At 60.6% G+C, this 15,525-nt stretch overlaps 8 protein-coding genes across 8 annotated transcripts; 3 read left to right on the top strand and 5 right to left on the bottom strand.

Moving 5' to 3' along the window:
- Positions 1–442: 442 nt before the first annotated feature.
- On the bottom strand, positions 443–726 carry LOC62_06G008812 (uncharacterized protein; the record flags this gene model as incomplete). The annotated part of the gene is made up of 2 exons (XM_062775353.1): positions 443–456; positions 498–726. The coding sequence occupies 2 exons, from the start codon at positions 724–726 to the stop codon at positions 443–445; spliced, it is 243 nt and encodes an 80-aa protein (XP_062631337.1).
- Positions 727–1,361: 635 nt separating this feature from the next.
- LOC62_06G008811 (uncharacterized protein) lies at positions 1,362–3,362 on the bottom strand (the record flags this gene model as incomplete). Its single annotated transcript, XM_062775352.1, has 1 exon — positions 1,362–3,362. One exon carries the CDS (start codon positions 3,360–3,362, stop codon positions 1,362–1,364), a length of 2,001 nt encoding a protein of 666 aa, XP_062631336.1.
- A 490-nt stretch (positions 3,363–3,852) lies between these two features.
- On the bottom strand, positions 3,853–5,475 carry CGT (UDP-glycosyltransferase 13; the record flags this gene model as incomplete). Its single annotated transcript, XM_062775351.1, has 1 exon — positions 3,853–5,475. One exon carries the CDS (start codon positions 5,473–5,475, stop codon positions 3,853–3,855), a length of 1,623 nt encoding a protein of 540 aa, XP_062631335.1.
- Positions 5,476–6,413: 938 nt separating this feature from the next.
- On the top strand, positions 6,414–7,656 carry LOC62_06G008809 (uncharacterized protein; the record flags this gene model as incomplete). The annotated part of the gene is made up of 3 exons (XM_062775350.1): positions 6,414–6,809; positions 6,941–7,389; positions 7,425–7,656. The coding sequence occupies 3 exons, from the start codon at positions 6,414–6,416 to the stop codon at positions 7,654–7,656; spliced, it is 1,077 nt and encodes a 358-aa protein (XP_062631334.1).
- A 235-nt stretch (positions 7,657–7,891) lies between these two features.
- FAXDC2_2 (Fatty acid hydroxylase domain-containing protein 2) lies at positions 7,892–9,093 on the bottom strand. Its single transcript, XM_062775349.1, has 2 exons — positions 8,191–9,093; positions 7,892–8,155 (listed from the first exon to the last, which is right to left on the bottom strand). Exons 1-2 carry the CDS (start codon positions 9,071–9,073, stop codon positions 7,902–7,904), a joined length of 1,137 nt encoding a protein of 378 aa, XP_062631333.1. The 5' UTR covers positions 9,074–9,093; the 3' UTR covers positions 7,892–7,901.
- Positions 9,094–9,688: 595 nt separating this feature from the next.
- CYP94A1 (Cytochrome P450 94A1) lies at positions 9,689–11,533 on the top strand (the record flags this gene model as incomplete). The annotated part of the gene is made up of 2 exons (XM_062775348.1): positions 9,689–10,731; positions 10,769–11,533. The coding sequence occupies 2 exons, from the start codon at positions 9,689–9,691 to the stop codon at positions 11,385–11,387; spliced, it is 1,662 nt and encodes a 553-aa protein (XP_062631332.1). The 3' UTR covers positions 11,388–11,533.
- Positions 11,534–12,198: 665 nt separating this feature from the next.
- LOC62_06G008806 (uncharacterized protein) lies at positions 12,199–13,356 on the top strand (the record flags this gene model as incomplete). Its single annotated transcript, XM_062775347.1, has 1 exon — positions 12,199–13,356. One exon carries the CDS (start codon positions 12,199–12,201, stop codon positions 13,354–13,356), a length of 1,158 nt encoding a protein of 385 aa, XP_062631331.1.
- A 308-nt stretch (positions 13,357–13,664) lies between these two features.
- On the bottom strand, positions 13,665–15,492 carry HCBT2 (Anthranilate N-benzoyltransferase protein 2). The gene is made up of 2 exons (XM_062775346.1): positions 15,138–15,492; positions 13,665–15,089 (listed from the first exon to the last, which is right to left on the bottom strand). The coding sequence occupies exons 1-2, from the start codon at positions 15,306–15,308 to the stop codon at positions 13,716–13,718; spliced, it is 1,545 nt and encodes a 514-aa protein (XP_062631330.1). The 5' UTR covers positions 15,309–15,492; the 3' UTR covers positions 13,665–13,715.
- Between the last annotated feature and the right edge of the window lie 33 nt (positions 15,493–15,525).

Here is a 15,525-nt window from a genome sequence, read left to right as displayed (position 1 = left end):
CCCTAACCCCCTAACCCCCTAACCCCCTAACCCCCTAACCCCCTAACCCCCTAACCCCCTAACCCCCTAACCCCCTAACCCCCTAACCCCCTAACCCCCTAACCCCCTAACCCCCTAACCCCCTAACCCCCTAACCCCCTAACCCCCTAACCCCCTAACCCCCTAACCCCCTAACCCCCTAACCCCCTAACCCCCTAACCCCCTAACCCCCTAACCCCCTAACCCCCTAACCCCCTAACCCCCTAACCCCCTAACCCCCTAACCCCCTAACCCCCTAACCCCCTAACCCCCTAACCCCCTAACCCCCTAACCCCCTAACCCCCTAACCCCCTAACCCCCTAACCCCCTAACCCCCTAACCCCCTAACCCCCTAACCCCCTAACCCCCTAACCCCCTAACCCCCTAACCCCCTAACCCCCTAACCCCCTAACCCCCTAACCCCCTAACCCCCTAACCCTTCGAGTCAGCGACACCCCCGCCACACCATACTCACACACTCGCGTCCACCTTCAAGCCCATCGTAATGACCCAGTGTGAAATGCTCCTAACACCAGAAGCCAACGACAGAGTAGCCGAGTAGAAGCCGTACTTGCTGTACACGGCCTGAGCAAGTACTGGACCGTTGAGGTTGGTGTTGTCTGTTGTCGGGCCAATGCCACCATCGGCAAACTGAAACGACGGCGGACTTGTCGTGGCCGCACTTTGGACGACGCTGCCGTAGGCCATTGACTTTGCCCCCATGAAGAGCAAAGGGCTGGAGGTGGCTTGGCTGATGGGTTGCTCTTGAGCATGTCCGAGTACGCCTGGTCAATGTCATACCACGCATATGTGTCGCCCGGTGCTAGCATTCCAGGCTGGTAGCCCGGGCCATTGAACTGCGGACACCCATTGCAACCCCAGTTTGGGTACCCCGTTAGCCAGACGACTTGTGGGCTCCAAGCGGGAAATGTAAAGTCAAAGAGCAGTGCCGGTGGTGCAAAGTCTTGAGGGTTGGATTGGCGAGGTGCCACCGCCAGCGCGCGCACCATCTGCAATGAAGACACTAGGTTTGTGATGAGCATGTCTGGCAGTGAGGATGAGGATTGAGCAAGAGCATCGCTATGCCATGAGCTGGGTGTCCTTGACCGTTAACGGCGACTTTACATTGTTCCAATCTGCTGTTGCTATTGTTCGTCAAGACCAAGCTTGTTCACCCAACGCGGCATCTGGCATCAGCCCACATGCTACTCGGAGCTACGCCTCTCCTCTTTGCTCCGTTCCTCTACTACATTCAGTGGCTCGGGGGCGTCGACCCCACTCCTCCTGCTATCTTTGCCTGGACAACACCGCCTTGCTTGGCATATATATGTTGCTCCACTCCCCTAGGGCTTGCGCACAGTGACGCCAACTACCCGTTCGTCGCCCACATCACCTGCCATGTCGATAAGACGCAGCGGCGTGTGCATCTGGAACGCTGGGCCAAAGTCACCGGGCGTGTCATGGAACTTGCTGAGCCACTGCCATGCCGCCTCGAGTCCTTGACCGGGCGTCTGCAACATCGCGAGAAAGTCGGCCATGCCTGCAGCCGCCGACAACGCCGGCATGCCTGCTCTTGCCGGTGTGTGCCCAATGACGGCCGTGACGTTGTTGTCAGGTGCTTTCACGTCGGGGCTGTACATGAGCACAACAAGCGCAGGCCTGTCGACGCCAACGACGCCAGAGGCGCACAACCCGGTCCACTCTGTCTTAATGCGGCTCACAAGACGCGCGTCCGAGATGTTGGCTGGTAGCGCCTGCGACTTGGCCAGCTGTGCCGGTGTCGAGAATACGCCGCCCTTCTGCCGGAAAGCCACCAGCACTTGTGGGCTGTCGACGCTGCTTCCATCGTCGACGAGGTAGATGATGGCAAGGTTGAGGCCGAGGCTGCTCCGCGTCCACAGCGAGGGCTCGTACAAGAGTTCGGGGATGGCGCCGAGTAACGCGGTGATAGAGTCAGCCTGGCGTGCCTGGCTGCCAATAGAGGGTGGAGCGCCCTGGGTGTCGCTGTCGACCTGCTGCGGGGTCGCCTCGACGACAGCCTGGGGCCGGGACGACCGTTGGATCTGGTCCCGAGGCGTGGCCGCGAACCAATTCGCGAATGAATCAGACATGTCGAATTTACACGAATCTGGCGCGGACGGGTTGCCGTTAAAGGTTATGTCACCACGTCTGGACCTCACGGATGGCGTCGAGTGGATAAAATACATGGCAGCGTCCTCACCGTCGTTCATGAGCGCCTCGACCCACTTGTACATGTCGTCCAATGTCTTGTCGAAAGGTTCTGCAGAAGAGTGCCTCGGCAACCACGTGAGGTCGAGTTCTATCCGCTCCCCTTTCCATGTCCTCTTTGGCGAGTACTTGAAGATGAAGCGAGAGGGCGAGCCGACGCCAGGTGGTCCCTCTCGACACAAGTTTATGAGTGGGTCGATTGCCGAAGCCAGCACTTCTTTGCCTTCTGCTTTGGGCTTGCCACCGTCACCTGGCATCGACACCGCCATGAACGAGTTGCCGTCGACAAACACGCCGTACACCCAAACCGACGTCGAGTTTGGCATGTACTCGGTCCATCGCTCCCAGACTGAACACACGAGGCCGGGAAGGATTTCCCTGAGAGACTGGACAAACTGGACGATCGGATCCGCGCGCAATAAGTGTACCGTGTCCGCCATTGTTTGTTTGCCAATGGACGCAGTGTTGAGCTCACGCAAGTCGATGTTGAGCGTGGCTGTCGCGTCCCCGCCACCCGTCTGGTCCTTGAAACTGCCGAGGTACTCGTCCGCGGCGGTCATGGGGCCTTCGCCTGGTGTCTGCAGGAGTCTGAGCCACTCTGACATCCCGGCGGCCGCTGTGACTGCAGGCATGCCTGCTCGCCCCGTCGTCGACGTAAACCGTGCGAACACATTCGTGGGCAATTCGGTGTGGGGCGTGAAGGTGACCACCACTCGCGCAGGCCGGTCGACATTGAGTACGCCGCCAGACGCGCACAGGTCTGCCCATAATTCGGTGATGTGGGCGACCATCTCAGTGTTCGATATGGCGGACGGGAGCTTGGGCACTGAGTTGACCAGGTCTGCGGACGGGAGCCATAACCCATCCTCCCTCCCAAAAACGATGAGCACTTGAGGACTGCTGCCGTCGTCGACAAAGTAGATTTGGATGGCGGGTATGCCGAAATAGAAGGACCACAACGTTGGCTCGTATAGCATCTCGACGAGGGCACCCATAAACGACAAGAAGAATTCCTCCTGCGTAACTTTGAGGACCTCTATGACCGCGTTGGCAGGAAGAACGAAGTGTCCGGGGGGTGGCTCGTCATTGAGCGGTGTGGAAGACGTGCAGCCCATGGTGAGTAGACAAGGATGGGGTGGTGCCAAGTGGCAGTGCGCATGCTCTCGACTTTGTACAAGTCGGTACACTCAGCGTCTGGGTCTCGAAGGTTGACCAAGCCAGCATCATTACCCCCCAAGGCGGGCAACGGGCATTGCCACCCCGTTTATGACGCAATCACAACAACACTGCATGGCTTGGCAAAGAAACCCACTACTCCGCCTGCCAACGCAGGAACAGGATTAAGCTTCGAGCAGGTCATGTGCCGCGCTTACAGTAGCCAGGGCGTGGTGCGTATGCAGTCGTCACTGCTGCCTCGAGGGTTGGGATAAACAAAGCAAAGTAAGGTTGCCTCAGGACACGATGGGAGCAAATTGAGCAAAACCCCGCCCACCACACGCGACTGACTTTACTTTTTACGCGACATCGACATGGCGACCCGCACTTCAAACACGCGGCAGCCTCTCTCGCAACACTTCTTCTTCTTCATACACAACCACGCCCACTCTATTCAAGAATCTCTGCAATACGCCCCCAAACACCCTCCTTTGCAGCCGCACTCCTCTCGGCAAGCACCTCGAGTTGAAGCTGACGCGCACGCTGTCGAAGCCTGTCCGCACCGTCACTTTTACACAGGGACAATGCCGCGGTGACACTGGCGTGAAAGTCGACGATCGGCTGGTCAATCGAGCTGTTGATCACGGTCGCAACACCGCGAGCCTCGAGCACCCTGGCAGTGAACAGCTGGTCGCCAAAGAACGGGAACAGGATCATGGGCTTGCCGGCGAGCAGGGTCTCGGTTGCGCTGTTCCACCCGCCGTGCGAGAGGAAGAACCCGACGTTGGGGTGGTTGAGCACGGCGTGCTGGTCTACCCAGTTGCAGATGTGCGCCTTGCCCGCCGCCACGGCCGCGTCAAGCTTGCGGTTGATCGCCTCGACACGCCCCACGTCGATGCTGTGCAGCTCGGCCGTGAGCGACTTTTGGCCGCCGAGCGTCCAGACGAATGGAATGTCGTACTCTTCGAGCAGCGTCTCGATCATGTCGGCCAGCTGCTCGGGGTTGGGGCGGAACAGCGTGCCAAACGACACGTACAGCGTTGACGCGGCAGGCTGGGCGTCGAGGAACGACGTGACAGCCGAGCCTCCCTCTTTCGCCCCCACACGCCCGAGCATGACCGGCCCGATGGGCACAATCGGCGTCTTGATCGACGGCTCGAGAAAGTCCAGCGTGTGGCGCTCGACACAACCGTACGTGTTGATGAGCATGGCGTCGCTGCGCTCAACCAAACCCTGGATGTTGAGCAGGGACGGTGTGATTGGAATGTCGAGCAGGTACGCCGGGGCCTGGGGCGACATCTCGCAGTCCTTGATGGGGACAATGTCGCTGCCGGGGATGTAGTAGACGTCGTCGCCGAATCGTCTGCCAAACTGGCGCTCGAGCTCGGCCTTGTCGTCGGGGACGTGTCCCGTCGCGGTGCAGTACTCAGCCCAAAGCCCAGCAACGCCTCCTAGACCGCCATCAGCACGAGGCCCCAAAATACGCGTGCTGAAAAAGCAGCTGTGGTCAAAAAAGGAGAACAGCTTTGTCGACGGCGCGATGGCCTTGACCAACTGGTCGATCCCAAACGTCATCCAGTTGCAGACGACGCTCGTGACGGGGGCGCCGGCGGACGGTACGTCGGCGACAGGCTTGTCGGCGAGCAGCAGCGGAAAGACCTCGCGGAAGTGCACGGCAATCTGCGTCGCGGCCCGCATGGTCTTGAGCAAGCTCGTGTTCTTGTCCACGCCCTTGGCCGCCTCGGTGAGCTTCATCGGCTCGTCGTCGAGCGGGTTGTCGCCCAGCGCCTCGCTGCCAGTGGGAATGATGCGGAGGCGGCTGCCAAACTCTGACCGCGTGTGCCCCGCGCGGTCGAGGAATGCCACCATGTCGGGCGATGTGAGGAAGGACAGGATGGTGTGGGGCTGGGCGTCGAGGAGCGCCAGCGCAAAGTCCATCATGGGGGTGACATGGCCGACGGCGGGCCAGGTGACGAAAGCGATGTGGGTGGGTGTGGGCGTGGCGGGGTCGAGGTTTGACGGCGATGGTGCCGCGAGAGCAGGAGGGTGGGGAGGAGTGGCGACGGCGAGCATGGCGAAGGATTACTAGCCCGTCAGCGTACCCCGCCACCGCACTCACAAGTCAGGCTCGGGTTGTTTGGCGGGACATGCCCGCGACTCGAGCGACGTTTATACCACCACGCTGCCACTATGCGATGGGGCATGATATGGGCCATGACGCACGGCCCTATTGTGTCGGCACTCCACTGCACATGCACACGCAATTGTTGTCGAGTACGGCCCGACCGAGAACCGCGGTGGTGCGTGGACTGGTCGCCGACAGCGGTACTTGCTCGGAGATTACACCGACCAGTCGTCGCTGATCGCGATCGAGCTCGCCTCGGTGTTGTCCCGGGCACGCTGACGGCGGCATCGGCGCCGAGATTTGGTCGAGCTAGGCTAGTGAAAGCGGTGTCTGCGAGACGGGGACCTTGATTTCGGTGTCTTGCGGCAAAGAGCAAGGGTCGGGAACTGACAGGGTGGGCCGAAACACCACACATGCGCTTCAAACCCCGAACGAACACACCCTGGTCACCTCGCCGAACCCTGTCATGTGCATTCTCGGCATGTCCACTCGTTCATCCAACGTACCTCATCCCCGAGCCACCAGACTATGTATCGACTGTGCATCGTCCATGCCGAGCCGAGTATGGACGGAAACCGCTGCTAACCACTTCCACGACCTCGGTGGCCCGGGCACAAGCCATGCTGAGCCGAGTGAGCCTTGGTTCGGGGGTCGGTGGCGGCTCCTCGACTGCTCCACAAACGCGTCCCAGCCAGCCGTAGGCTTGTTCAAAGCTTGACGCCAACACACCGCCGTCACCCACACCCCGACGCTGGCCATGTCTGTACTCGCTGATACACCTGCAGCCGCCCTGGCCCCCGCGGCCACTTCCACGCTCCGCCGCCCGCTAGTTGGCCTGGAAAAGCTCTGGGCCTTCACCCATGATCACCTTGGCGGCGCATACGACATGGTCACTTGCTTCCAGGTGCCGGTGACCTCCACATACACTGTTAGCCAGTGGAAACACGCCTGGACCCGACTTGCCAGCGAGCAGGCCATTGTCCGAACGCAGTACGTCGATAACGCCCTCGAAACGACCTCGTGGCCGCTCGGCGTGCCCGACAAGTACACCGAGCGGTCATTCACCGACATCCCGATCGAGGACGACTGGACGGTGCAGGACGGCATCGACCTGTGCATGGAATGGAGCGACTTTAGCCGCGTCCAACTCGCCGTTTTCCATCACGACGCCGCAGCGCGCTACATCATGATCACGAACACGCACGTCTTGGCCGATGCCGGTGCTGTGTTTAGGCTCGCAGCGAGGCTGGCATGGCACGCAGGCAATGACTCTGAGGAGTGTGTCGGCAGTGACGTCTTGCCGCTGTCGATTTACGATGCTATGGGAATGCAGCCCGACGATTCTAACCTGGGGGAGCTTCTGACCAAGGCACAAAAAGCAAGTGACCTCGGTGGCCTCGCTGACCACCCCAGCCCACCCACGGCCTCAACATCACACCCCTCCAGGAGACCTCCACGCCATCGCCATGGCGCAACGCCCACCTATTCTCCCAGACAGCAACCGACACCATTCTCACACACTGTCGCGACTCGGGCTTCACCCTCACGTCATGGGTGTATGCCGCAGCATGCCACGCTGTTCTCGCCGCGAACCCGCCCGCGACCTGGCCAGTCGCCTTCTCCTCCCCGGTCCAGCCCGTGTCCAAGCTTTCTGCTTCCACTCGACACCCAGTAGGCCAAGCAGCCTCCTCCATGGCCGCACTTCCGCTTGCCTGGAGTGTGGAGAGGACGGACGCGGTGGCGGACACTGCGAGGCGCATCCTCGCCGAGCTCAAATGGGTCTCTGCCGCTTCTGTAGCCTCGCAAGAGTCGTACATCTCCACCATGCTCCGGGTGTACCAGGCCCAGCGCAACGCAAAGAGGTTGGTAAGGAAAACTACACCAGCTGACAACGCAGCACCATTGCATTCCCGACTGTCAACTCGCTCGGCAACCTGTCTCCATTGCTGGATGCGTACACTGGCGTCCAGGTGGCCACGCGCAACAATCTGCCGACTCTCGGCGTGCACGCGTACACCCTGGGTGGGTGCCTCAACCTCAGCATGGCATGGTGTTCCTCTCGATTCGAGTCGGAAGAGATTGAGAAGTTTTGGACGACGTTTCTACGTTTGGTCGTGGAGATAAAGTGAAGTTGTAGAGTTGAGATGCAGTCGGGGTGGCCGAATTGGGTCGGGGTTGTGCGGTGCGCAAGTCAGCTGTGGGTACATTACATGCGGCGGTACTGAACGAGGACCAGCTGCCCTGCAGCACGATTGATGTACTCCCAGCGCTCTCGGCCCACCTCCAGAGGCTCTCCACTGCCAAGAATCAACCAGAAGAGTCGGCCGCAGAACGCGCACACTTGACACAACCCTTGCATACGACCTGCTTTACTTCACTTCGCCAGCTCCTCGGCCTCCTGCTCATCTTCATACCGGTTCAGAATCTCGGCAGCCACCTCGTGGTACATGACATGCTTGGCACCGCCCTTCACCTTGGTCTTCTCAAACTCGCTCTGCACACTCGCAATCCACGCTTTGTACACCGTGTCGGTCTTGAAGATGCCGTCGAGCAGGCCGATGGCGCCAAAGTTTTCGTTGGTGTAGTAGTGGTGCCAGTCGTGCGGGAGAGCGACGGTGAGGAATGGAACTGGATGTCAGACAGCACAGCTAACACGCACGCACGATTGTACCCCGAGTGGTGGGCATGGGTGCCGATCATGAGGCCGTGGAAGAACATCATCTGCAGCGACCAGTGGCCTCCGGTGATAATCAACCCCACCACAATCGGCATAATGTTGGAAAAGTAGTACTCGATAGGGTGCGCATACGTCGCCGAGATGGATGAGGGGGCCTTGTACTCGTGGTGCTGCTTGTGGATGTGCTTGTAGACTGAGCGGTGGTGGAGCGCGCGATGGACAAAGTAAAAGCCGACCTCTTCGGCCATCAGGCAGACGAACCACTGGCCAAACAGTTTCCAGCCGCCAGGCAGGTCCTCGAAGCGCGTCGAGTTGCCGCGCCAGCGCGCCAGGTGCACGAACGCGAGATTCGACAGCGTGTTGACGACAAACATGTTGAACGCGACGGTGGGGATGGCCTTCTTGATGTCCTTCCACGTGCTGTGCTTGTTGGGCTGGACCTTGTACTTTGCGATCCACTGCGGCTGGCACAGGTCGAGGTAGGTGAAGAGGGCGATGACGGCGATTTCGGTGACGGTGAAGATTGTGGCGGATACAACCACCCAGATGGTCCACTGGTCGTACGAGTTGAGCCAGGTGTAGAGCATTGGCGCGAGCGGCGACTTGTTGAAGATGATGGTCATGGCCATGAGAATCACGTGCGGCATGATGCCCATCGCCTTGGTGTTTTCGTACGCGCCGCGAAGGTAGGCCCACTTGCGCTTCTGGTACATCTTCTCCTCGACGACGTCGAGCGTGCGGCCATGGTACTGGAGGGAGGGTGCGATGCGCTGGCCAACGGCCTCTGGCTCGCGCTGGATGGTAGGGCGGAGAATGCCCACAGTGGTGGGCGGGGCGAGCTGCTTTGTCGTCGTCGTCGTTACGGACATGACGGTGGGGTTGGGGGTAGAGAGTGGTTGGGTGATGTCCAAGAGCCAGCGGGGTGTTTAAATCGCTGCAACCCTCGGAGAATGCCCGCGTCGGTGTCAGTGGGCTTGACATGTCCTAATGGGCCATCTGAGGTGCTCGGTGACCCTTTGCCTCCCTCGGCTGGCCAAATTCTCGGAACCCGAGCAATCTTATCGTGTGCACCCTCCAGGGCGGCCGATAAGCGAGGCTATTGCATGCCATTCTCGGCGTTGAAAAATGGCGCCTCGCCTGAAACAAGGCGCCATGCTGCGCCATGCTCTGATGCATAAGGACCAAGAGGGCCGTCGCCAGCACCACGGTGCCGAATACATGCATCGTGAGTCGACCACCATCGTGGTTGTCGTCTTGCCGAAAATGGACAGCACGTCTTTTTCTCTGGCCGACAACCTTTGCTCGACCAATCCGAGGCCAGCCGAGGATGTGCCCAACGTGCACGCAGCGAGCGTCACCCCGACCCAATCCGCCCGAAAGTGGCAGATGGCACTGGGATGAAATGTTGGGTCGATAAATGGCCAGCTCGACCCGCAGCCATCCTGGTGGCCTTTCCAACCCGCCCCCCTCCCCCGCCGCGCACAATGTCGTACCACGACCTTCTCACTGCCAGCCGGCTGGCCAACTCGTCAGCCAACCTCGTCGTCGACGCCGTCAAGGACGGTGGCTCCATCCGTACAACCGCCCTGGTGGCCATTCCCAGCTCGCTCGCGGGCCTGGCCATTCTTCTCGTCGCCCTCCTATTCTATCGCTTCCCAGACATTGCCGTCGGCACTCGTCCTCGCCCCGATCTCAAGGGCCCCAAGGGCCACCCGCTGCTTGGCAACCTGCTCTTCACCATGAAGAACAAGGACCCCCTCGGATGGCAGCTGAAGGCCCAGGAAAAGTACGGCGTCGGCTGGTCATTCACGCTTCCCGGGGTCGGACGCCTCATCGACGTCTCTCGACCCGACTGGATCCAGCATGTGCAAAAGGACAACTACCTCGGATACGTCAAGGGCAACGAGTTCCACAACATGATGAAGGACGTGCTCGGCAGCGGTATCTTCACCGTCGACGGTGACAAGTGGAAGCACCAGAGGAAGATTGCCGCAAGAATCTTCACCGTCAACACGTTCAAGAACATTATCACGGGGGCCATTCGTGACGATCTCGTGCTCCTCGACAAGATTCTCGCGGAAAAGGCTGCCACTGGCGAAATGTTCAACATTCAAGACCTCTACTTTCGCTTCACCCTCTCGAGCTTTGTGAAGATCGCCTTTAGCCAGGACACTGGCTCCTTGTCGCACCCCGACAGCCCCGACGAGTTTGGCGAGGCGTTTGCCTACGCCCAAAAGGTGCTCGATATGCGTTTTGTCAAGCCCTTCTGGTCGGTCACAGAAAAGTTTAATGAAATCGGGCGCAAGATGCGCGCGTCGCGCAAGGTCATCGACGATTTCTCCGACAGCATCGTGCGCAAGCGTCTCGCCGAGGCCAAGCAGGGCAACGTCGCCAACGCCGAGCACACCGACGCCGACGGGCGCAGGCAAGACCTGCTCGACCTGTTCATTGCCCACCGCAATAAGGACGGATCGCCCCTGGACCCGAAAAGTCTGCGGGATGCGATTTTAAACCTCCTAATTGCTGGGTGAGTAACTCGACTCGTGCTCTGTTCTGACGCCCAGCCGTGACACCACCGCTGAAGCCCTCTCCTGGATGACCTGGCGCATGATCACCAACCCCGAGACGTACAAGTTTGTCAAGGAGGAGATCAGTACCCAGCTCGAAGACACCGGATCCCTTGACATTGACTACGGCGACTTTAAGCAGCACGTGCGCAAGCTCGCCGCCATGCACGAGACGCTGCGCCTGCACCCCAGCATCCCCAAGAACATTCGCCGAGCGGTCGCAGACGACGTGCTGCCCAACGGCGGCCCACGCATCGACAAGGGTGACATTGTGCTCTACTCTGACTGGGCCATGGGCCGCAACCCCGACGTCTGGGGTCCCGACGCCGCTGAATTCCGCCCGTCGCGCTGGATCGACGACGACGGGACCTTCAGCCGCGTGCCAGCCAACAAGGCGCACTTCTTCTCGGCCGGGCCACGCGCCTGCCTTGGCTCTACCCTCGCCATCTTCGAGGTCTGCCAGGTCATCAATGTCGTGTTTGGCAAGTACGATGTCGAGCTGGTTGATCTTGGGCCGAAAAACTCGGCCACGCGCGACGCTGTGCCCGACTACCTCAACTCTCTCACCCACCCCATGAAGCGGCCACTCATGGTCAAGGTGAAGAAGTGCACATAGGCGTCGGCTACACCAACGCGGCCCGTAGAATATGTACCACGCCCTGGCGCAGGTCGCCTTCCGGCTGCCGCCCCTCATTCCTTCTTGTAGAACTTTAGACTTTTCCGACGCTCCTTTGGTCCTCTATGAATCGTGTCGTGTGTGTGCGAGGCCACCGCTTCAGCCTGACTTGCTCGGCATGAGTGCCGCGCGTCGCCGCTCCCAGACGCCACGCCACTTTTCCTCTCAACTAGTGGCATCTGCACACCTTCACACCTGCCGACCTGCGCTCAATCTCCGCCATTAGCGCGACCGGCATGCATGACCATGGCCACTAGTGACGGTGCCTCGTGCGGCAGGGCAGTTGGACAGGGCATTTGCTGCAGTCGCCGACACCTTGTGCCTGGTTGGTCCATTCCGAGATTCAAGCCGAGCGAGCGAGCACCGAAAACAGCCCGTCTGGGTCTACTACTTACTGCTGACGAGGTTACAGCCCAGGTGAGATGCATGATCGATCAGATGGCGTGTACCGGGCGCCGAGAACAGAGCTCGGAGGTGACGGAAGGGTCTGCACGCCATTAAACGTTGAGACGACTTCTATTCCGGGCCGAGAGTCTCTGCGTGTTGTCAGACACTCGGTTATCAGCTGCGAGTTCTCGGCTAGTCGGACACACCAATTCGGTGAGACAGATGACTGCGGGGTTACCGTCGTGCACACCATGCTCTGCGCAAGCAAGGGGTCATGGTAACAAGGCTTCATGGACGGAATATAACTGCTCGCCCATCGTCTCCCACCCCCAGCTCCCACCCACCCCTCACCCCGCCGTCCACAATGACCACAATGACCGTCACCGAGACCCTCACCCCCATTGCCGCTGCGGCCCCCCTTGCCAAACCCGCGCCCACGTTTGACGACGCTATCAGTGTCTCCGTCGTCGACCCCACAACGGTCCCAGCTGAGCTCAAGGACCTGTTCGACCTCCTCCGCGCGGATGCCAAAGCCATCTACGCCGCAAACATCCTCCCCTCGTTTGGCAACACCCCAGCCATGCCCAATGGCGGCCACCTCGGCTCGGTCATCCTCAACGCCTGCCTCGCGCACCAGGCGGCCAACAACGAGCTTCTCTGCCGCGATCCCCTCTCCATCGCCTTCGACTACCTCGCCCCGACCAACATGGGGCCCGCGTTCGTCGTCGTGCGCAACAATACCCGCGGAGGACGCAAGAGCGGCATGCAGGACGTCCAGGCCGACATGTTCCAGCTCCAAGAGGTCAAGACCAGGGACGCCGACGCCCCCCGCGTGCAACTGCTTGTGCAGACCATTCGAAGCTCGGCGCTGTTTGGCACATTCTCCACCAAGGGCCCCTCCGCCGCCTACTCGGACCACTTTGGACCCCGTCCCCCGCTCGAGGACACGCCCGCGCCGCATCCCAAGAGCTGGTACCTCCCGCCCAAGGTCGCCATGCTGTCGCACCAGCTCGACCTCCTCGTGCATCCCGAGACCGAGCGCCGCCCCCGCGCCGACTACTGGATCCGTTTCCACCCGCCCGGCGTGCCCCTGCAGCAGTTTGACGCCGGCGGCGTGCCCGAAGACTACGTTCCCCCCGCCGGCCCTCTGGTCAAGAACAGCCTCACCCTGCCCCTCCGCGCGCCCTCTGCCCGCCGCGTGGATCTCGCCGCCCTCCCCACCTTTGCCGACTTTCGCCGCCCAGCAATGGAGAATGTGCTCAAGAAGGACGCCTGCTCGCCGTTCGACGAGCCGACCCGCAAGTGGGCGTACCCTACACTGTCTCTCACGCTTCGATTCCTGCGTCCCCTTGCCGCTGCGCCTGGTGAGGTGAACCCAGAGTGGCTGTACGTCGGATGGCGCGAGCAGGCGCTCAATGGCCGCGTGACGAGCGAGTTCAAGATGGAGAATGAGAACGGTGAGGCAATTTGTGTGGGAAGCATGGACACGATCATGCTGCCTATCGAGTGGTTCAAGATGTAGTCGGGCTCAGATGGTGGTTTAGTACATGTGGTTCGATTTCTATAGATGCCCGCGATGAAGTTGTCAGACGTCCAAAGTTATCACATCGCTAGATGCGCTCCTGTCGTGTTCCTCATCTCAGACGAAGGCTATGCGTCTCGTAGACTCCAAAGTTGCCAGAGGACGGACATTCAGAGAGCTCACCCGGGGGGTATTGTCGCTGCGGCGTCGGCCAACCTACTGTACGCAGCGCTAGAGTCGTATTCTACGACACCAACGCGACGAACAACATGCAACTACGCCAATAGCATGCCCCACGTCGCTCCACATCCACATCCATTGTATGCATTCACGAAACTTCAGACATGTACCACGACTACCTACGGCAGCACAACAGCATACCGCTTCACCAGCGGCAGACTCTCAAACGCCTCGACATCGCACGAGCGGAGTCCGATGAGAGCAATCACGCCAGGCTTGGCGCCCCAGTCGGCACCCTTGCTGGCAGCCTCACAGTTCCGCTCACCGCTACCCTCCGGGCTGAACCCCTGCGGAGCACTCTGGATGAACACGGTGCCATCCGACCCTTCGATAACCAGCGACCCCGCCTGAATCGGCGCGGTGGACACAATCGTCGTGTAGACGGGCGAACCAAGAGCGCCAAACGTGAGACCAGTCCAGTCATACTTTGTCAGGTTGCTAATCAAGACGTCGTGGCCAAAGAAGGGTTTGTAGTTTGGCATGAACCGCTTGCGGAGGTCCTCGCCCTGGAGGCGGATGATGGCGGCCATCTTGCCATCCGACAGCTGGTTGAGGTCGTCGCGGAGGCGGTGGGCGACTTTGAGCACGCCCGAAACGCTCTGGGAGTTGAGCACGCTGAGCGGCACGGCCGTGGTGTGCATAGTGTGGACGTTGCCGACGTACGAGTCGGCGCCAGGAACGTAGCGACGGCCGTCGACGGTGAGCACGATGCGCGAATCACCCTCGGCGTCGCTGATCCTACGGGCGGCAGTGACCGAGCTCCAGAGCAGGGCAGCGATAGCATCGTTGGTAGAGATCCAGCTAAACTTGCTGGGCCGCTCGTCCACAGGCAGGGTATGGGCACTCCGGACAGTGTCAAACTTGAGCTGCTCGAGCTTGTCGCGCGAAATGTAGACCATGCGGTTGGTGACGTTGCTCGGGGCAAGCTTGAAGTCACGCTTATCCCACACCCCGGCGCCGTTCTCGATGTACCATTCGTCGGCGGGGAACGGCTCGGACGGCACGTTGGCTACGAGCTTGACAATGTCGCGGGTATGGTTGCGGTAGGGCAGGTCCTCGTGCGGCTGGGACATGGCCTTGGCGAGCAGCGCCATCATGTCATAGTAACCGGCAAAGTCGACGATCCAGTGGTGGGTGCTGGTGCCGATGGCGACCGAACCGCACGCAAACCTCGTCACCTTGATGATGAGGCCAGGATGGGCGTGGTCGGCGACGTAAAAGTTGCGCGCGCACACATTGTGGTCGACGCGGCCGCCGGCGCCAATGTACCCCCGACCCAGAGCGCGTGGCGAAGTGGCGAGCTGGACGGGGATGCCGTGGTCGGTGTAGTTGATGTGCCAGATGTCGTCCTCGCCCTTGCCAAAGTTGGACGACGCGGCGGGGAACTGGGCGACGAGGCGCTCGAGGCCCTGGTCGAGCGCAGCCTTGACGTCTGCGAGGGTGCGGCCTTTGAGCGAAGGGTCTGCCTCTGACGAGAAGAAGATGCAGGTGGACTGGAGAGAGTTAGCTCGCATTGAGCGTGCCTTGCCGCTCGCCCTTACCATGTAGAGGTCGCTCATGGCCAAACTCTGACCATCCACCGGGATCGACCGGCCGGCGAGCTCGTGCTTGGGTGCGTCGGCCGGCGCACGCACGACATACGAGTCGACACCGACGATCTCGAGGTCGTCGGGGCTGGGACCGCCGACGGGCTGGAACTGGAGCTGGGTCATAGTGACTGTGGAGATGGTTTGAGATGGGTGAGGGACCCGAAACGCCGCGAATGCTGGCCGCGTTTATGGGCATGCCGACGGCCCTGGCCTGGGATTGCTGGGGGCCTCGATGCCATGGTCTGCGGGGTGAGTTCGATGTGATGGCAAGCGGTGGATAGAGTTGGGTCGAGGCCATGAGTTGTTTTCGGCAGCAAGGTTCAGGGCGGCCTTCGAGGAT

The sequence above is a fragment of the Vanrija pseudolonga genome, chromosome 6 (genome assembly GCF_020906515.1).
Source record: "Vanrija pseudolonga chromosome 6, complete sequence".
Taxonomy (NCBI): Eukaryota; Fungi; Basidiomycota; class Tremellomycetes; order Trichosporonales; family Trichosporonaceae; genus Vanrija; species Vanrija pseudolonga.
The sequence above is the reverse complement of the archived record's forward strand: the minus strand, read 5'-3'. Positions and strand labels throughout refer to the sequence as shown.

Coding starts and splice junctions, on each gene's coding strand:
- HCBT2 (XM_062775346.1), bottom strand. CDS start 15,308: ATGACCCAGCTCCAGTTCCAGCCCGTCGGCGGTCCCAGCCCCGACGAC. Junction 15,090..15,137: donor CCATGAGCGACCTCTACATG/GTAAGGGCGAGC, acceptor AACTCTCTCCAG/TCCACCTGCATCTTCTTCTC.
- FAXDC2_2 (XM_062775349.1), bottom strand. CDS start 9,073: ATGTCCGTAACGACGACGACGACAAAGCAGCTCGCCCCGCCCACCACT. Junction 8,156..8,190: donor CCACCACTCGGGGTACAATC/GTGCGTGCGTGT, acceptor TCTGACATCCAG/TTCCATTCCTCACCGTCGCT.